General features: G+C 42.1%; 1 protein-coding gene across 1 annotated transcript in view; it reads right to left on the bottom strand.

Moving 5' to 3' along the window:
* CIT (citron rho-interacting serine/threonine kinase) overlaps positions 1 to 21,945 on the bottom strand; it is a 114,821-nt gene that overhangs the window by 13,627 nt on the left and 79,249 nt on the right. The window contains exons 28-39 of the mRNA XM_018572389.1: positions 19,130 to 19,234; positions 17,035 to 17,175; positions 16,005 to 16,112; positions 15,639 to 15,801; positions 14,251 to 14,415; positions 11,131 to 11,268; positions 10,817 to 10,997; positions 10,486 to 10,577; positions 10,152 to 10,256; positions 9,808 to 9,977; positions 4,245 to 4,325; positions 2,058 to 2,193 (exon numbers count right to left, since the gene is read on the bottom strand). Coding sequence (XP_018427891.1) covers positions 2,058 to 2,193; positions 4,245 to 4,325; positions 9,808 to 9,977; positions 10,152 to 10,256; positions 10,486 to 10,577; positions 10,817 to 10,997; positions 11,131 to 11,268; positions 14,251 to 14,415; positions 15,639 to 15,801; positions 16,005 to 16,112; positions 17,035 to 17,175; positions 19,130 to 19,234 — 1,585 coding nt within the window. The remainder of the gene's footprint in view (positions 1 to 2,057; positions 2,194 to 4,244; positions 4,326 to 9,807; positions 9,978 to 10,151; positions 10,257 to 10,485; positions 10,578 to 10,816; positions 10,998 to 11,130; positions 11,269 to 14,250; positions 14,416 to 15,638; positions 15,802 to 16,004; positions 16,113 to 17,034; positions 17,176 to 19,129; positions 19,235 to 21,945) is intronic.

The raw sequence follows: 21,945 nt of genomic DNA, 5'->3' as shown, positions 1-21,945 counted from the left end.
CATCATACCCGTCCTCTGCACCCCATTCCACCATCATACCCGTCCTCTGCACACCATTCCATCATCATAACCGACCTCTGCACCCCATCCCACCATCATACCCGTCCTCTCCATCCCTGCCCTCCATTCCACCATCATACCCGTCTTCTCCATCCCTGCCCTCCATTCCACCATCATACCCGTCTTCTCCATCCCTGCCCTCCATTCCACCATCATACCCGTCTTCTCCATCCCTGCCCTCCATTCCACCATCATACCCGTCTTCTCCATCCCTGCCCTCCATTCCACCATCATACCCGTCTTCTCCATCCCTGCCCTCCATTCCACCATCATACCCGTCTTCTCCATCCCTGCCCTCCATTCCACCATCATACCCGTCTTCTCCATCCCTGCCCTCCATTCCACCATCATACCCGTCTTCTCCATCCCTGCCCTCCATTCCACCATCATACCCGTCTTCTCCATCCCTGCCCTCCATTCCACCATCATACCCGTCTTCTCCATCCCTGCCCTCCATTCCACCATCATACCCGTCTTCTCCATCCCTGCCCTCCATTCCACCATCATACCCGTCTTCTCCATCCCTGCCCTCCATTCCACCATCATACCCGTCTTCTCCATCCCTGCCCTCCATTCCACCATCATACCCGTCTTCTCCATCCCTGCCCTCCATTCCACCATCATACCCGTCTTCTCCATCCCTGCCCTCCATTCCACCATCATACCCGTCTTCTCCATCCCTGCCCTCCATTCCACCATCATACCCGTCTTCTCCATCCCTGCCCTCCATTCCACCATCATACCCGTCTTCTCCATCCCTGCCCTCCATTCCACCATCATACCCGTCTTCTCCATCCCTGCCCTCCATTCCACCATCATACCCGTCTTCTCCATCCCTGCCCTCCATTCCACCATCATACCCGTCTTCTCCATCCCTGCCCTCCATTCCACCATCATACCCGTCTTCTCCATCCCTGCCCTCCATTCCACCATCATACCCGTCTTCTCCATCCCTGCCCTCCATTCCACCATCATACCCGTCTTCTCCATCCCTGCCCTCCATTCCACCATCATACCCGTCTTCTCCATCCCTGCCCTCCATTCCACCATCATACCCGTCTTCTCCATCCCTGCCCTCCATTCCACCATCATACCCGTCTTCTCCATCCCTGCCCTCCATTCCACCATCATACCCGTCTTCTCCATCCCTGCCCTCCATTCCACCATCATACCCGTCTTCTCCATCCCTGCCCTCCATTCCACCATCATACCCGTCTTCTCCATCCCTGCCCTCCATTCCACCATCATACCCGTCTTCTCCATCCCTGCCCTCCATTCCACCATCATACCCGTCTTCTCCATCCCTGCCCTCCATTCCACCATCATACCCGTCTTCTCCATCCCTGCCCTCCATTCCACCATCATACCCGTCTTCTCCATCCCTGCCCTCCATTCCACCATCATACCCGTCTTCTCCATCCCTGCCCTCCATTCCACCATCATACCCGTCTTCTCCATCCCTGCCCTCCATTCCACCATCATACCCGTCTTCTCCATCCCTGCACTCCATTCCAGCATCATCCCCGTCCTCTCCAATAATACCAGCTATAGAGGAATACATCAGATCCCAGCAATAATACATTATAGTATATTTTATAGTATATTTTTTCTAATCCGATTAATCGAACTTAATAATCGGCTAACTAATCGATTTTGAAATTAATTGTTCGCTGCAGCCCTAATTTCAACTTCATATATTAAGTTGTAACAGACTCGATGGGACAGCCGGGTAAAAAAAAGCCTGGGGGGGGGGGCCCAGGCCTAAAGTTGTGTAAGGGGGCCCAAAATTTCTGAAGGCTGCCCTGCTGGTGAGCAGTCATGTTGGAACAGGAAGGGGCCATCCCCAAATTGTTCTCACTTCACTGGAACCAAGAGGCATAAAGTTTGCATAAAAACTGCATTTGCCCATCTACAGAAACTCGTAAATCGTTCTTGTGATTTACATCACCCTTATGGCCATGTTGCCTCCATCTTTACATCACCAATGATTATATTACCTGCTATTAGTAGGAGTTTTTCCAGCTCTTTAACAATATGAACCTGAAACACGGCCCCAACTCCAGGGACATGAGTGAGAGAATTCTTCAGCACATTTAGAGCATACAAGCCCTCTTCTGCGCCAACTAGAACAATCTGTAAGAAAAAACAAAACAAAAAAATTATACAATCCTCAACTCTAAATGCCCTAAGGGCTTGTTCACACCATGTATGGACCATGTCCAGACCAGGATAGTTTGTTCCCAGACCAAAAAAGCATCTCAATGTATCCCCAAGGTATTTCTGGGCTCTGTTCACACCAGCACAGTCTGTTTTGGTCCAGACAAAAAAATACTGCTCGTCTCATTTTCTCTGGTCTGGAATGCATGGAAACATCGAAAATTCATGCCAACGCACTAAACTGCACCTGAAAGCCCATTTTAAGCTAAAAAAAAAAATAATAATAATAAAGCGACACAAAAGGCACAGCACTGCGTTTGCAGATCTGCTCCAGATTTGGTCCGGACACGGTGTGAACATGGCCTTAGTGAGCCCTGTGTTCATATGTAATCATTTTATTGTCTAAATTTAAAGTTGAATTGCTGCTGGTGTACCAATTCAGTTTTCTGTTTACGGGGGCTTGTGGATGACCTACTGTGAGCAATGAGTTAGGTTTATTTCAATGGAAATCTTGTTGCAGCTCCCTCCTTTTGTTGCCAGTAGACACCTTGGAATTGATTCCCATGTATCTTCTATACTGTAGATATTGTAGAAATTAGTGATACAATTCGTCACAAATCAGGCTGAGCATCATTTAGTAAAGTCTCTGTGACAGGTTTACGGACCTTTGCATCTATAGTCCTGAGAACCTAAGTTAGACAGTTTGCCAAGTTCTGAGACAGATTTATTAATGAAGTTGGGACAGATTTTCTCTCTAAACAGTCACACAATAAGGAAGTGGTCAGGGTTAGGTTTTCTGTCACAGAGCTACTTTAGCAAAGTTGAGACAGAAATGTATGACTCAAGCTGCAACCTTGTAGTAAATCTGTCCCACAATCTGTTTTACCGCTCCTGTTTAGCATTGCTTTGCCATGCAACAGAATTGATAAATGTTGTCCATTATATATATTTTATGATTTAGCTGACAACTCATTTTTATTTCTCTCCCTATTGAAGCACTTTTACAAATAATTTAAATGGTACAATATGTAGGACAGTCTCTCTGTATAGATATGATAGTCTCTCTGTACCATAGGGACACTATAGTCTCTCTGTAACATGGATAGCCTCTACCAGTCGTTCTATAACCCAGCAGTCTAGTATAATATGGCAGAGCTAAAAGTGGGTGTCAAGGAGGGTTGGTTGCAAGTGAATTCAAAAGCAGGTGGAGGGTACAGGCAGGGCCGGATTTACTCTTTGTGCTGCCCCAAGGTCAGGTTCCTCGATGTGCCCCCCTTCCCGGCCAACCCCACCCCCATGGAGTATGGCAGACCTGCAGACTGCATACAAGTGATCTCGGCAACATCGCCTAGATCACTTGTACAAAACAAGCCATGACTTCCCTGTACATTTAGCTCTGCTAGCCCAAAGCAGGGCTAAATGTAGAATAAAAACTACCCGCCCGGCACCCGAGACTGCATGTCCTGGGCATCGGCAGATAGGAATTCCACACCCCTGCTGCCCCTCTACTCCCTGTTACCCCAAGGCAGGGCCTTGGTTGGCCTTGTTGGAAATCCGGCCCTGGGTACAGGGTCCTCAGTCAGTGTGGGCTTTAAGAACAAGACCCACGTAGATCTCTATATCGAACATTTTAAGAAATGACACACATGACTCTAAGGCTAGGTTCAGACCTGAGCGAAACCCAGGACATGCGTTCTGGACCACGCGATCGTGTGCTAGTGCACATAGTGGTTGCCGCACAGGACTGGAGTCCCATTAGAAAATGATTGCACCTCCAGCGCAATCGGCTGTGGTGGGCGACTCGGTGATTGTCCGGCAATCTGTGCGGTTTTGTGCACGATTGCCGCGCGGTCGGGAGTCACCCAGGTGTGAACCTAGCCTGAGGGATTACAGGAAGAAAAGCAGCTAACCAGCATGCACCACAGTTCTGTAAAAATATTTGCCATATTTTTCAATATCACTTGTATTCATCTGAAGAATTTACATTACATACAAAACAGACGATTCATTATTGTGCAGCTCCTTACCTGCTCTGTGAGAGGAATAGTGCAGTTTATGTCCAGACGGTCTTCTCCTTCCAGTTTCAAAAGGGAATTTCCAAGCAGTTTCTATGACAAATGTACATAAAATGACAAAATCATCCATACTGTCGGGGTGCAGAAAATTGCACTCTTATGGCAACTTCTGCTACTTCTAGCAAGAGCTCTATCCTTAGATGTCTACATGAATCTCTGATACTCAAGCAGCTAAGTCTAATCTAAAAGTACATACAGCTGGCCTTTAGAACAGCAAAAAGGAGGCTCTGAAGTGAGTGAACTACAGAGCATTAGACTAGGGCTCACCTCACCCTTCATTAAGAAGGCTAAAAGAAGTTCTGCTTTAAATGCTCATCTCTTCCCATATTCTTTCCCAAACTTTGAATCTTTAACCCCAACACGGGACCCTCCAATTTCACCATCTTTTCACAAACTCAAAAATAAAAATATATACAAATATTAAAGAGATATAGAACCTGCTGTTTAGACAATCACATTCTATCTACTGGGAAAGCACAAAGTGACACACAAGGAGAGTGTGCGAAAAGACCAGTCAGTGTAACAAGAACAGAACGCAATCACGACAGACTTGTGTGAGAAGTGTACATAGGAATATTTACCTTTTCTACCACCTCCAATACAATCATCCTGATGTCATGAAAAGAGCAACACACAGTTACATACTAATCCTGTACCAAGGAGGTTATGCAGTCATGATGTACATCAGTGTCACTGTTTTTTGACGGAAAGCAGATACCGATTGCAATTAACTTTTGTGATGGTGTTCAAAAGATGTTGCCGTGTAGGCAACAGATTATGTGAAATGGGCCTCACCCTAGAGATTGCCCAGAAATTGCCATTAAAACTGATCTCCTGGCAAACAGCTAAAAACACATTTTAGACCCAATCTATGGGTAATTCTTTATCTGCCAAAGGATTTTTAATTCTCTGCAGAAAGAGTTGGGACCCAAACACTCTACCAGACAGCACAGCCTGGTCTCAGACATCTGCTGTAGCTAAAGCACTGTAGAAGGACATGGGTGCATCTCCATTGTGCTAATTAGACAATGAGGCAGCAGAAACACACCAGTGAGGTAATTCAATTACTCTATTTTCCTTGTCAGAATTTATATGCAGCAGAACCTGATTGGCTAACATAACAATCTACCTGGCTGTGAGCAACACTATTTTGCTCTTTGCAATGGCTATGTTTAAAGTCAGAATTTTCAAGCAGTTATTTTGCTTGGATCCTACATCATAAAAATCCACCTGCAAAAACAGGATTTTTGTACTTGTCATAAAATCCTTTTCTTGGAGACCATTAGGGACACAGGAAGTCATATTCCTCTACGCAGTTTGCAGCAAACAGAACCAAGAGCATAACCCATAAACACAGAGGGGTGGGACCTGTGTCCCTCATTGGACTCCAAGAAAATAATTTTACAGCGAGTACATAGACAGGATATTTGTGTTACCTGTAAACTACATTTCCTGAACTAGATCACAGGACACAGGTAGTTAATTTTTAGATCGCTGTGTTATGTGGCTACTTTCAGATGATCGGACACTGGCAAAATCGATCAAAAACTGAAGGTCAGCCTTGCATAACCCTTCCCACTGCCTACCTGCCTCAGTTTTGTAGCAAGCAGTACAGAGTGGATCACAGAATACAAAGGGGAGGGTCCTGTGATGTACTCCAAGAAACTGATTTTACAGATAAGACAAATATCTTGATTGTATATCACAGGACACAGGAAGCTAATTCATAGACCATTGGGGCATTCATAGCAGTCCAAGAGAATGGTGGGCGACAGGGCTAACAACAGCTAACAGGCCGAAGGAATAACAACCCCAAGGTTCAAAAAGCCAAAACAAAGAACTAGAATTAAGTCGTGCACAAGGAAAAGCGGACAATTCCTGTACTATACACTGAGTGGCCAGATTATTATGACCACCTGACGTTTGTAGGCAAATTAGCTATAATTTCGCGCTGAAGTTGCTAGAGGGCCAGACCATTATAAATAGGGAAGCAGGTTATTTACCACAACAGTAGAAGTGATTTTTTTCTGAAGATATGAGTAAATAACGCGATTCAACAGCCTTTGAACGTGGGATGATTGTTGGCGCTCGGAGCCATGGAGCGAGTATCAGCAAAACAGCAGAATTTGTTAAATGTTCAAGAGTAGCTGTTAAAGTGTTTAAAGACTGGACTGTCAGCCGAAAATATGGGTCTGAACGTGCGAATTGTGGCCGTCGGCGACTAGTCAGTGTTAGGGCAGAACGGAATGTGGCAAGACTGGTACAAGACAACAGAAGGGAAACAGTGCAGTGTCAGATTCCTCGCATCACCTTTCAACATCTTGTGGAGTCACGAGGCGGCCCGACGAAGTCATCTCGTGGAGTTATCTCGTGGCCCAACGAAGTACTAATGGGGTGGTCATAATAATCTGGCCACTCAGTGTAGGTTTACAACGAGGTAGCAGAGAGACAGCAAACTTCTCCTGTGGTAGGAAGACCCTGGACAGGGTTTTGTCCAAGACCAGGTCTAGATACTCCAAGCGATGAGAGCATTCCAGCACTGTTTTCTGGAGGTTCAAGATTCATTCAAAGGGTCTATATCGTTCAATATATGTTGGACGACAGGGCTGACGTCAACTGCTACTTGAGCAGCAGGTTGTCCAAGTTCCCCACTATATGGATTGCCTGGGAGCACAGCATGGCCAAGACAGGGGACCAGCACATTTATAACGCGGACAGACTGAAGGAAAGAGCAACAAGTTGGAAATGCTGGGTGCCCAAGCAAAATGCAGGGAGCAGCCATGGGCAGGAAAAATAGGGATGTATGAATACACATCCTTGATGTCCTCCAAGGCCAGGAAATCTCCCAGATGAATGAAGGCAATGACAGATTAGGTGGATTACATCCTGAACCTGCAACAACAGGGTTGAGGATCTTCAGGTCTATGATAGGGCAAACCCCTCCCTTGGGGATAGTGCACAGGTTGTAGTAAAACCCCTGGGACATCTCTGCTCCAGAATGGGGTCTATGACCCCTTGAGAAAGGAGCTGACTTATGGCAGCAAAAAGATCCATCCATGTTTGAAAAGATATTGGGCAGATTTTAAAACAGGAAAGGGGTGGAGACAGGAAGCCAAAATCCGGCCCGTAGCCTTTGGTAACAATACTCTAAACTCATGTTTTGGGAATGTCTTGCGCCCAGATGTCTTCCCATTGGTGCCCCTTTGTTGTGAAGATGACTTTGTTGAACAAAAGACTTAGCTACTGGAGTCTTAGGCTTTTTCCCCCACCTGCTTTCCTTGATATACATATCCTCCAGGGAAGTGCATTTAATGCAGGGAAGCTCCACTGACCAACACTTTAGCCAAAGGAGCTGTCTCATGTGGACCAACAGAAGATTCGGCCTAGAGATATAGTGGAGAGTATCCTCCAGGGACATCCGGGGGTCTTGCTCAGGAAAGAAATGACAGGACCCGGAAAGCTCTCCAAAGCTACCTTATTACCAGAATTGTGTCTTGAAAGTGCCTAACCTGGAACGCAGTACCCGAAGGGCACTTCCAGGCTGGTCCTGTAACGTCCAGTCTAGTGGGGTCTGGGACTCCAAAGCCAAGCTGTGAAAAAAGGCTGATCTGGATAGCTGCCATGTAGAGACCAACTCAAGCAGTGGTGAGGCATGGAATGAAGAAGAGCTGAAGGTAATTTGAAGGAAAAAAAAATGGCTAGGACTTTTCCCAGCAGAGCTGTGATAGATGGCCATCTTTCTAGGACACTAGCAAAAAACAGAGGCATGCTGGGCACTAACAGGCTTATCCTGGGCTGGCCTACAGATTGTTTTGTTTGACAGTGGCCAATCTTCATGCAAGTGGCAGTATAACCTGACAGCATAAGGCTTCCTGTGTCCCTTAATGGAGAATTAAATTAACTCTTGAGTGGTTGTTGGAAGGTTCATGTATGCCAAGACTCTCAAGGACCTTAGCAGGGAGTTCTCACACTATACATCTAGGTTCTACCACCAATCCTATCGGCTTAAACTGACTCTGTCATGAGAAGAGTATGGTGCCTGCTCTTGCAGGCCTCCTGAAAATGCTAGTTACCTAGCTGTGTCTAACTTTAGTATATGTCAGTCACAGTCCTGGAACAAGAATGCTGTAAATTAGGGTCAGAACTACTTATCTTTATACTTTTTCAGGGTCGGCGACTCAGACAGCATGAAAGTCAAAGAATAAGAAAGACTTCCAAGGAACTAGCATTCTCAAAAGGAGAGTTCAGCAACTGAAGCCTTCATCCATCTCTTATGACAGTGTCTCTTTAAGGATCTGTAACTTAATCTCGCTCAAATGTGTTACTGTGCAAAGAATTTTCCCCATGTATTCGCAAAGGTGTCTCAGCTTCAATCGAAGCATTGATGTTACTCACTATTGGTTTTTAGTTTACTACTGCTACTGTTTGTCCTAAAACTGAGCAGAAATTGGTAAGGCCACTTCTTTCTTGAACCAAATATTTGCAACTGTGTCCAAATGACATGGACATGACAAGGACTATTCACCAAAATAATTACTAAAGGGAAATTCACTAACGGGTCAAACAAAACAAGGTTACAAAACAAACATATGCAAAGACCAAGCTTATACGAGATAATGCCAAGAACATATATTTCAGTTTTAAATGTGGCTGTTATGTTTTTCTTTCTGCTTTTTCTTTGTGCATCTTTTATAGACCTCATTATAGCAGAGTGACAGGTTCTATATATATAAACCTATGTTACTTTGAAATTAAATGTCACACTACCAGCGACTATACTATAACTATAAACAGATTAGTCGTTTCTTATAACTGTAGGCTAATGATCCAATCTAAATGTTAAATCAAATCACCAACCTAATTTGTATACATTTTCAGGAAAATAGAAAACATTTGGAGTCAATTGCCAACCTGTGTAGTAGGATGAGTCAACTTAACATAATATTATTGTCCAAGTGTCAATATATTTTACAAAGTATGCCTACTAAAATTCCAATGATTTGTTTGTGATTTTACTCATTAGTACTGCCAGAAATATGTATAATACCTATCAGAGCAAATGCATTTTACCATCTTCTATGTTGAAGCATGTGAAGACTGGAACACACTTAAAAAGAACGAGATTTACTATTTTGAAGTTTGTTTTTGAATAGATGGATGCGATGAGGAAAGTTAGAGATTCATATAGAGCTAGATCACTTATACTTTAACATTCAAGGCTTTCAATGTCTTATTTCCTGATAATATACACATCTTGCAGAGCCAAGATGCAACCTAATCTGATTACAACTACATACACTAATTCCAATGCATTCCTACTGTGCAGGAAAAGGACTGGGACCTATCTACCTACATGTATGTTGGAATCTCCTGTGTCCAGGAACTGTGCAACTCAACTCTACACTATCCATAAACTTACCCAATTTATTTGTATAATGCATTTTGTGTTTTAGAATCACTGGTCCTTTCACTAAATTGTAGAAAAAGCTGGCTTTGAAGAACTACCATCACTTACCGCATCAGCTTCTGCCTTTTCCCTGGACACTCTGCCACCAGCTACCACAGACTCCAAGGCATTTACCCAACGTTGCTTATCAGGAAAACTGGGTGCTAACAAATATAGTGTGCGTCCAGGCCAGCACGTGGTGTGTGGATGAGACTCTACCTTCATTACATATGGCACATCTTTTCAAAAGAAAACAAAGAAATTCATACAAAAACTAGTCATTGTCTTGTCTGGTCAAATGGTGATTTCTGTTTACAAAATAGGATTACAGTATACATAGAATCTCTGCTATAAATATGCAAGAAATGGAACTAGTAATTACAGATATGACTATTTTCTGCAGTGGTACTCACCTGATTTGGCAGTATTTACAAGCTCTGTAGACCCTACAGCTCCATGAACCGTGACATCACCATCGGGAAGACAAAGTTCAAACTCCTCAGATGGTCTCTGGCCTCCTATACGCAGTAAAATAATCCATAACATTATGACTCAATGTGATACAAGTATAATTTAATAAAAATGTAAAGAATTAAAAGATTGTCACCCATTACCCAATTACCTCCTATTAGAATATGCTGCAAGAGTGATATAAGTGAGGGGATAAGGCATTCCAGCCTCAGACACATGACACGAAATAGACTCTACCCACAGTAAAAAATAAAATAAAAACGTTACAAAACATACCTTCTTTCACTTCAGAATCATATAATAACATTTTTGTTCCTTCTAGTACTACATATTTTCTGTCCCAGCCTTGCTGTCCACGTTTATTATTTCTAGAAAGCAAGGAAGAAAGAGAGTTAACATTTTCTTCATTTCTGACACTGAGATATATATCTATGACATATTTAAGATTTTAGCAAGCCTTGATAAGGGTTTTCTGCACGTCAAACTCCTCTTCACACTTAAAAGTGTGGCTTGGTTACTTCGACCATTGTAAAGCTGTAGCTCTTTAAACAGGCTTTTAAAAGGTATTATTTTATATTGATCTGCATGCATGCAGTGCATTTTATACCTTGGGATCTTCATCCAGCCTTCCAGTCGTACAGAACCGTTCACATCCTTCATCTGCATCCCTGGAGAGTTCATTTTTTCTCTGCAGAAGGCCTCGTTGAAATGTGAAGCATATTCTGCAGGGAGGCCACACGTAGCTGGGAGGCAGGAGGAACACTTTGGGTGACACATGACCTGACATTCTTACAGAAAAACAAACAGAAATGCAGGTTAACAAATCTGCCCAGCAATTAACTAGATGGGTCTACACACCGAGACAGCAGCCCTCATAAACATGATATACGATACATCAATCTTAAGTAGCGAGTGACTTACCTACACATTTTGCACCTTGCCGCCCAAAGTGCACGGTGTCTAAACACACAGAACATTTGGCTGCTCGCATAGTGAGCCCAAGATTAAACCTGTGAGGAATATTATGGTGCATTCGTTCCTTAAGGCGACGGCTAAACTCTAAAGAAATCAAAAAAAAATATAGTATAAAAATGCAGTTAATAAAAGCTGCATATATTTGCAGTGGTACAATATCAGAAGATATATTTTCTTGACCAGTGAGATTTTCTTAATTGTCCTTTGAGCGACACAGGAATTCGTAGGTTATACTTTACAAAGAAATTCTTTTAAGGAAAGAAAAAGTGGGGTTTTGAAAGCACCAGAAAATGACAACTCCAACCACAATATGTAAAAATATAGTTATTTATTTCATATAAATCTTAAAAAGAAGCAAAGAAGGCCTAAAGCCAATACTAAAATTGAGTAGATAGTCCCTAAAAAAGCTCTTTCCACATACACAATACCTCACCATTGACAGAAACATACATGATTTATCCTATATTCTTGTCGTCATACATGATTGTGGTTCCAATGAAAAAGGACCAAATAACATATAGAGGGGCCCTTTCATAGGGCTGTGGAATGGAATGATTGCTCTCTACTAACACTGCCCTAGGAACAGAGCGTGACCTTCGGTACACAACACGATTCAATTTGTAACAACTTAATGAGCATGATTGGATATAGAAAACAATATTAATTGGAAATCCACATAATTCCCCATCCACAATAGTGGGTTGATGTAATAATCACCAGTATTAGTTCATCTGATATCCATAATATATCAACCAAATCTATATAGCTAATGCTTGAAGGGTTAGAGGGTGGAGCAGATCAATTCTCCACTAACACCAACCCGCAAGCAAGGTCTGGCTACCTTGAGAGTTTCTGGTGCTTTCAAAACCCCACTTTTTCTTTCCTTAAAAGAATTTCTTTGTACACTATTTACCAGGGGTGTGGCACCCAATATCCAGATACAGGTCAAAACTTTTTTACTCAACAGTAGGTTATACTTTCTCAACAGGGGGCCTTCTGGCTTCCACAGGGGTGCTTTAAAATTATCCTAGGCAGACCAGCTGCCAGCACCATTAAAACAAATTACACTAATCCAGGGAGGGTAGGATCCATTTAGAAAAGGACAAAAGTTTGCCTCTGTCCAGGCCTGCTCCTGATGTGATGGTAGGACTCTGGTGTAAAGGGGCAATGAGCACTCTGCCTCAATAGTTCTGACAATGTGAAGGAGTAACTCTGATGTGAGAGGGGGGACTCTGGTATAAAAGGAGGGCTCTGATCTAAAAGGGGAACTCTGATGTGAAGGGAGGGCTCCTGATCTGAAGGAGGGAGGAGTTGATGTGAAAGGGGCTCCTGGTGTAAAGGGTGGCTTGTGAGCTGAAAGAGGAGGACTTTGATGTGAAAGAAGGGGGTTTTGATGTGAAGGGGGAGGACTCTGATGTACAAGGAGGCAAGTTCTGATGTGAAAGAGGTCTCTAATGTGAAGCAGGAATCCAACTTTTGTGCTAATGTGTGGGGTCTCCCCTAAAATCCATACCAGACCTCTATCCTGGATTTGTTTTTGGTTTTTTACCTTTTTTGTCTGGGATTTGCTTACTTTTAAGAGTGCCGTGACTGAAAAGGGTTGAGAAACACTGTCATGTTATATTACTGCCTACAGTAAAAATGCACTCTGGCAACAAAAAAAAAACCACATTGGCTAGCACATGATAAACCCATCAACAACCATCATGCCTTAGTTTTTGCTAGTCTCCTCAGGAGAGTGGACATGTTTTCTTCAGTTTTGCCGTTTTTTCTGCTACGAACATCTGCTGGCAGATTGATACTAGATATATGAAATCCTTTTTCTGAGGTGCAAACAGCTTTTCAACATTACCCTAGCCACCATATAACACCTGTCCCAGAAGTGAATGAACCGGAAAGGTCTAAGCAGGCCTGGGCGATTTCAGAGAAACCAAGTTTGAGATCTTGGGAGGGGAGGATAGATCCTCCACTTATCGCAGCCACTCAACTTGACTCATGGAGCAAGGTACAGGGGCCAAGAAACTACCCTGGCTTCACTGATTAGGGCAGAGATACCCCATTGCAGCAAGGGGGTCCTTAGGGGAGGGGCTTCCCCAGACCTAGACCTGTATAGCTCTCTGTGGTTAACTTAACACGATGCACTATGTGCCAATGTGAGTGCCCACACAGGATCTAGTGTGAAAAGCAACATTACAGGCCTTCCTGGTATCTTTATTCAGGTTGGTTTTGGGTATGGTTCCCCAAGGCTGCCTCAAGGAGAACACCTATGTTGAAAACTATTGAAAGGCAGTAACCACAGTGGCTATAAAGCACCTAGGAGAACAGAAGCTTGTTAGAAGAATCATGAAAAACAAGTAAATTCTTATGTAAAGAATTAGGGAAGACTCTTTTAGAGAGAGCATGGCCATGGGTTATATGGCGAATGTCCCTGTGGCACTTTCTTTTTGGCAGTGTCCAATCATCTGAAGGTAGAATATAACCCCGCATCTAAGACTTAAAGAGCCTGTACTGTACAATTAGTCAATTTATTCTTATTGAATACAGAAGTAGTGGATTACATAGAACTCAATATTAAGATAAATCTATGATAATCTCTGCATAAGAGGAATTGTATTGTCCACTGGACAGCATTAGGACTTGACAGGTTTCACTTGTTCGAAGGAATTGTTCTCAAAAATTGTGCCCTTGCGTCTCATTAAACATGTGTCTTGCAGAAAACTGCACTGTAATGTAATAACCACACTTTATGCAATACCGGTGTCTACCTGTTTTCCAGCACAAATTAAAATGTAAAATGATTTAAACTCCTCTTGGAGTGTTCCTTACAACTAAATTCTGGTACAATAAGAACTAGCTTCTAATGTTATGTAAGACAGTGTGGTGGGGAAAAACCTCTTCCTTCAGGCTATAAGAAGATGCTAAATCTTTGCTTACAGCAAACTCCTTTAACCTTATACTGTAAGGAAGGAGCACTAAGTACACAGAAAAACCATTAACAAGTATTTGTGCTGCAGTACAGTAACGCAGTAGAACATTCTGATGTTTAGCTGCAAACACATTTCTCACCTTCAGGCGCAGAAGATTCTTTCCTCCTGTTGGACGGAGGAGCTAGCAAACTGGCAGCGTTTGGTTGATGCTCTGGAGATCTCACTAAAGCAGACATGATAATCTGCTGCCTTGCTGTACCAGGTGTAGATGGAACTGGATGCTCAACCACCTTGAGATGTGCAGCTGTAGAAGACAGAAAGTGTTCAGAAGATCTTGTACAGACAGAAGTCTTTCCAGACTGAGGTATGAACAACTATATAGAAAGCTGAAAGTTCGGCCCCTGGCTCTGAAATCTATCCAAAATTAATATTACCACAGAAATGGTGACACTTGGTTAAGCAAAACACCAATATAGTTTCCATTTAAGGTGCTGCCTCCTCTGCCTTAAAGTGTATCTTCTGCCAATTTTTTGGGGGTTTGGATAGAGTGGCAAAGGATTAAATCTTCTGGCAGGTTCTTCTTCACTTTGTGTATGTTACATAGGAGGACAGGAAGCGAGGGAACATCTCACTATCGCGTGGACGTCGCCCTAGTGTGAATAACACACATTGGAAAGAATACATTTTTTATGGTTAGCGAGTTTCCGCAGGTAACCTGCTAATGTGTGAACGGAGCCTCAGTCTTTAAATGTTAGGGAAATAATGTATTCCAGAACCTGGGGACAGGAGGATGACATTTTGGAGATGCAGTATTTTCTATATCTAGTGAAAAGGACAGTTTCTGCCTTAAAAGGTTATATCTTCGGGCATATACAGCCCTTTGTTTCCATCAATAATATGCTGGTTAGATTCTTTGCATGGACATTTGTTTCTGTTAAATTCTCCCATAGTTTCTGTTAGCACTTATTAGAATACACCTTAGAATGCAGTGCAAACTCCATCTTTGTCAATAAAATTTGTAGGACCTGCCTTAAATGATGCCTCTTGATCCGATCATCATCTTCTTTCCAGTAGTTTTCCAGGAGTCCCTCTGGAACTGGTGCCGGTCGCTGATCAAGCGCTGACTGCCTGACAGAGATGTGTCCCACGGTGTCTGTCTGCATGCATTGGCTTACACTGTGTCTCTCCTCTTCTCCTGGCTGAAGATCTCTACTGCGCTTTGCGACTGCCCCATGATCTTTCACGAGAATCTTCAGATGGGAGCGAGCGGCAGAGACACAGGTAAGTTTTTACCTATTTGGTAACTTTTTTATGTTTTTGCATATATCTACTGCCTGCTAGCAGTAGATATATACAAAAAAACAAAGATTTAATACTACTTGAAATCACCAGCCCTTAGGTAAGTCTGGTTTGCAGTCCAGGTCAAACCTGTGTGCAGTATGGAATGAGTTTCTACTTTAGGCAGACAGCTAAAGTACTTGGCCAACAAGTAGAACTTTGACCAGAAGATGATTAATAAACAATTACCTTCCTCCCTGGCCGATCGGAGTTCTATTCTTGTTTTTTGGAGAACTTCCTCGAGTTCTGCAGTCCGCGCCTTCTCTTTATCCAGAGCTACTTTTAGTTCGTTGTACTGCAATGGAATCTGGGATGTTTGATTAGGGTCATCTCTGCGTCTACCAAACAAACTCTGCAATGTAAATGGGATAAACAAATCATGACAGTCAATTGATAAAATGCCACAAATGTTATGGAATATGTCATTCGCCTCCATGTAGCAACTCACAAGAGAAATCAATCAGTTGTTAAATATATACTTACATACATTTATACTTTAAAGTTAAAACGCAATTATACTTTCTATAATGATGCCTTGACAAGAGAAATGTTCACCTTTTTCTTCTTAGATGGCTGATCCATTTTAGCTTGTAAGAAATCAATAAGTTTGGTCTGCTGAGAAATTGTTCCTTCCATCTTCACCTTTTCATGAGAATAAAGAACCTAACACAAACAAACATAAATGCTGTAAGTGTGCGTATGGAGTGGACATAGAGAGCCCATTAGATGTGGGTGATATGACATTCAAGCATTCCCTGGGGAAAAAAAATTATTTACAAAGTATTTCCCCTTAACAATATTGACTGGTCCCTAGTTATGATTTTAGTTATGAATTGTGAGCAATATGATATTTGACTAAGACAGGAACAGAGTATAAGGGTTTTAATAGTTTTAAAAGCAGTAAAAGAATGAATGAACAGATGTTGCTGTCTTTGTAATTAGCTGGATAGCATTAAGCTGGCCATAAACCTTTGAACCATCGCAAGACTTTTGTCTTGCAATGGATGTAAGGTAATTAAAAAAACGTACGATCTGCCCATCTTGGACAGGCAGATCGTACTTGCGATCATCGCAAGCCCGCCCCGCTGAGGGGCGCGCTTCCGATGACTGCAATGCTGAACGGGCAGTGCGCGCTTGCGCACACCAGCCCGTGCGGCATTTGTCTTACAAGCCGGCCACAAACCCGCCGACAATCGTACGATTCTCGGTGGGTTTTCGAGCCTGCTCGTAAGACAAAAGACGTGCGACCGTACAGTGGAAAAAACAGTTACTTTTGTGACCCTTGTCACTCTTTGACATCATTACATAAAAGGGATGCATTTTTCAGAACAGTTGCAAATTCAATGTCTATTCCACTCCAATGTAATTTAAAAAATTGATCACACACTTGAAAAACTAAAAAAGCCAGATGCAATGCAAATTAGGCACCAAGCTGGTTCACAGGTAAATTGTTTTTTATCCATGGATCTGTGCCTTTTGTGTTGATTTGCCACCCATTCACCATTGTAGAAAGCAAATGTGCCTTCTATGAAGAAACCTGGATTTGCAGTCCTCTACCTCTTCTAGCGTGGATTAGAAATCTTACCTGCATATTTTCTAGCTGATATTCTAAGTCACTCCTCTCTGTTTTCAGCAAGTCTGCACGATCCAGGGCTTCCTGAAGTCCTTGAGTCAGACGGAAGATGTGATTCTTCTGAAGATCCATTTGCTGTTGTAACTTGGCTTGCTACTCTCCACAAAACAGGACATTTCATTAGATGGAAAAGGCCTTTATTTATTATACAGAACCATTTAAATGAGTCTCTGTCACCAAAGAAATTCACAATCTAATGCAACACAAAACACTGCATGATAGCAGTGCTAGTGACTTAATGTGAACATATAACCTCAATTCCAAAAAAGTTGGGACGCTGTGTAAAATCTTCATAAAAACAGAATGCAATGATTTTAAAATCTCATAAGTACATAATATATTCACAATAGAATATAGTAGGGATGCACTGATACCAAGTACCGTACTCGGTACATGTACAGATTCTTTTCGAGCTCCAAGACTAGACTAGAGAAAAATTCAAAAGTTAGGAGGCAGCTGTCATTTGTAAGGAGCACACGGAGCTCCTGGAATTTGTACATCTCTGTTTTAATGTATGATTTTGTTTTTATAAATATAAATAAAGGGATACACCGATACTAGTTTTGCAAGTACAAGTTCTGATACTTGTCCAAGTACTCACAGATACAAGTACTAATACATTTTTGTTTATTGTCATGTGACAGTTTTTCTGAAACAATACAGACTTATGATTTCAGGACAGTGGTGGAGCACCAGAGCCAGGTCCCAGCTGCAACCGCTGCAACCCTGGTAGTTCTCGTGAAAATGCCAAGTATCGGCACTGGTACTCGAAAGGTATCGGTGCATCCCTAGAATATAGAAAGCATATTCAATGTTTAAACTGGCCAAAATGCAATATTGGATGCCTCTGATCTTCAGGCTCTCAGACGGCACTGCATTAAAAACAGGTATGATTCTGTGATGGACATCACTGCATGGGCTCAGGAATACTTTCAAAACTCACTGTCTGTGAACAGAGTTTGCCATGCCATCCAAAAGTGCAAGTTAAAACTCTATCATGCAAAGATGAAGCCAAATCTGAACATGATTCAGAAACACTGCCATCTTTTCTGGGCCAAAGCTCATTTAAAATGGTCTGTCGCAAAGTGGAAAACTGTTCTGTGGTCAGGTGAATGGAAATTTTACATTCTTTTTGGCAACCATGGGCACCGCATCCTCCGGACTAAAGAGTAGAGGGACCGGCTTGTTATCAGCACTCAGTTTAAAAGCCTGCATCTCTGCATATGGTGCGTATGGAAATGTCAGCTTGCACATCTGAACAGGCACAATCAATGCTGAAAGATATATTCAGGTCTCAGAGCAGCATATGCTCCCATCCAAACAATGTCTTTTTCAGGGAAGGCCTTGCATATTTCAGCAGGATAATGCTAAACCGCATACTGCATCTATGACAACAGCATGGCTTCATAGTAGAAGAGTCTGGGTGCTTAACTGGACTTCCTGCAGTCCAGAATTTTCACCAATTGAAAATATTTGGTGAATCTTGAAACGAAAAATACGACAAAGACCTGGGACTGTTGAGAAATTAGAATCTTATATCAGGCAAAAATTCATCTCCCAAAACTCCAGCAACTGGTCTCCTCAGTTCCCAGATTTTTACAGAGTGTTGTTAAAAGAAGAGGGGATGCTACACCCTGATAAACATGGCCCTGTCCCAACTTTTTTGAGACGTGCTGCTGCCATCAATTTAAAAATTACCTTATTTTTTTCTTTAAATGGTACATTTTCTCAGTTTAAACATTTGATATGTTTTCAATTGTGAATAAAATATGAGATTTCTTCAAATTATTGCATTCTGTTTTTATGTAGATTTTACACAGCATCCCAACTTTTTTGGAATTGGGGTTGTAGTATACCTAGCGGGCACTACCATACAATGATATCAACTAGGCAAATATTTGCTACTGTAGCAAGTTCAAAGTAGTATTGCTCCATCAATGTAAAAAAAAAGAAGCTAAGTGCCTCGCACCCCAGTGACAGGGTTTGTCTTCATTATCTCATTACTCTTTCAGAATTCTCCCACCCTTACAGTAGAGGAGTAACATACCTCTTCCAGAAGCCTCTGCTTAAGTTCTCGCTCAGTCTCTAATTTCTGTTGTAAACTTCGCGCATTCATTTCCAGCATTGTATGTTTCTTCTCCAAATCATTTAGCTATGCGAGTCAAAAGTTAAATGAAAAAATCACACAAGTGCTAGCCCATAGCGTTTAAATTCAGCACCGAATGCATACCACAAACTGGTTTGTACTCAGTTCACAGAAACCTAAAGTTTGAAATGTAAGCATTTGATAATTATTATTATACAGGATATATATGTAGTTCACGATCACAGGGTGTTATACAGTACTTCACCCCCTAGTTATTTTTATGTGAGTAACATTTGTATACACAGATACAACAGTTTTGAATCAATCATAGATCCTTCCTCAGGTAAAACAAGCATTGATACAATGAAACAACTGGAAATCTGAGTCAGGGGAACCCTTTATAGTACTATAATAGAAGTCACCAGCACTCGATATGTGCAAGAAGTAAAGCACTTTTTATTAAATCGTCACATGCGTCAAACAGCCAACGCTACGGGGCCATGCAGGGTCCCTTCTTCTGGGCGACATAGTGACCTGGTCACTTGGAACTTGGTCACTATGTCGCCCAGAAGGGACCGTGCGTGGCCCTGAAACGTTTGCTGTTTGACGCATGTGACGATTAAATAAAAAGTGCTTTACTTCTTGCACATATCCTCCAGTGCTGGCGACTTCTATTATAGACTGCATCTGACACGGCACCATCCATGTTGTCACTTCAAGCACCAACTTCTCATCCAAGGTCTGTACGCTGTATGGAGTGCAGGTGATTTCGTATTACCCTTTATAGTACTAGCACAGAATTGTATCCAACCACACTAGGAAACAAATTAGCAGCGCACTTGATCAATTCAAATAAAAAACGTACCCAAATTTTAGAAAAATTATTATACCATCTTAAAGAATGGATAAAAATAAAAATCTACCTTTAAGCATTCCTCCCTGTGCTTTATCTGTAGTTCTCTTATTTCCTTCATCTGCAAGAGCGGGCCATGTGGTCTATTATCAGTAACAAGGACACAATGATTATGCTCAATAAAATGTCTTGCAAAAGGTAATTCCAGCTGGGGAGCCCATATTGAATATTGATGTTTTTCTTTATTTATTTTTTTTGTACAGTTCCAATGGAATATTTAAGTGAATAAACTACATACAAACTTTAGCATGTATAATATATCTTGATGTTCATCCTCCTGCCTGTATTGGGATGTGTGAAATACATTGCTCTAATTATGCTCAAACACTGTAAGCAAAGAAGACTATAAAACAATCCATTCTGTTTCATACCAAAAAAGGTGTGTATTCAGCATTGATCAAGGTAAACAATATTCCATCACTAATACTATAGATGTTTCATATTCATGTCCAAGGGGGTATCCCCTTATTTTCAATTTCTCCTGCATTTCTGAACTCAGTTTTTCTTTCACTACAGGATCACTCACAATAAATCGCACTTTCACCATCTGACTCCATGATATAGATTTCATACATTATCTGGGTGATAACTCGAGTGTAACAGTAAGTGGTTTCTATTAGTAATGTTCCTCGTTTTCTTTTAGGGCTGCAACTAACTAATTAATAATAATAGATAATGAGAATAGTTGTCAACTATTCTTATTATCGATTAGTTGGTTGGTTGGTGCTATTGCACCAGCCCACTACCTGCTGTATTTACATTCTGCTGCCGTCTGAATCTTGCCACCGGCAGCTGTCATTTCCTGGCTGAAGCTATTCAAGCGCCATGTGCTTACAATTCAATCATTAAAAATAGGGATGCACCGATAATGGTATTGAGTACCAATAACTTTTTCCCTGTACTCTCCGATACCGAATACCGATACCGGACGTCCCATTAAGGTACCAATAATTTTTTCGGTACTCGCCAATACCGAATACCGATACCGGACGTCCCATTAACTCGCCACCTGGCTTTCTGATTGCCTGGAAAGCCAGCCAGCTTCATGCTCCCTCGTCAACTCATGACGAGGGAGCATGGAGCCGGCTTACCGACCAATCAGGAAGCTGGGCAGCATGTAAGGACGCGCTGCCCGGCTTCCTGATACAGGAAGTATCGGGCTAGGCATCGGAGCATTTGGGCGAGTACGAGTACTCGGCCAAATACTCGGTCTCAGTATCGGCACCGATACTGATACTAGTATGGGTATCGGTGCATCCCTACTTTAAAAAAATAAAATAAAATTTTAAAAGGTGGGGGGAAAAGTCATTTTTGGTTTTGGCTTGCAAAATTCTGCTGCGGGAGGAGCGTTACAGTGCCATTCATTTCAATAGCGTGCGTTCCAGTGCAGTGCGATTGCAAAAAAATTGTGCATGCAGTTTTATTCTGAAGTAAACTTTATATTTGTAACACTCCATTTGCGCATTTTATTTTAAATTAAGGATGGTATTTATTTAATTTTCTTTATCCTCTTAATCGAATACATTTTAAAAAATCGCCCAACTAATCGATGAAAATAATTAGTTGCAGCCCTAGTTTTGTTTAAACCCTTGGAGTCTGTTTAAACAGCCCCGATGCTGGCGACGTACACTGTACGTCGTCAGTCACGAAGGGGTTAAAAGGGATACAGGAGTCATCCCACGATAAACTGAACTTGAATCCAGGTGTAATAATTGCCTTTCCTCCTTCCTTCTGGAGGATGGCTACTTTTATTCCCCATGTGTGTTGTAAAGTAGTCACCGCTCCAAGCTCACTCTCCTGATAGACTATAACTTCAATACAAATTGGCTAACTAAACGTGTGTAGTTCATCATGGGAGTGAGCT

Source organism: Nanorana parkeri, unplaced genomic scaffold (assembly GCF_000935625.1).
Source record: "Nanorana parkeri isolate BGI_ZX_2015 unplaced genomic scaffold, ASM93562v1 scaffold2016, whole genome shotgun sequence".
Taxonomy (NCBI): Eukaryota; Metazoa; Chordata; class Amphibia; order Anura; family Dicroglossidae; genus Nanorana; species Nanorana parkeri.
Note: the sequence above shows the minus strand (reverse complement) of the source record. Positions and strands in the feature narration are given on the sequence as shown.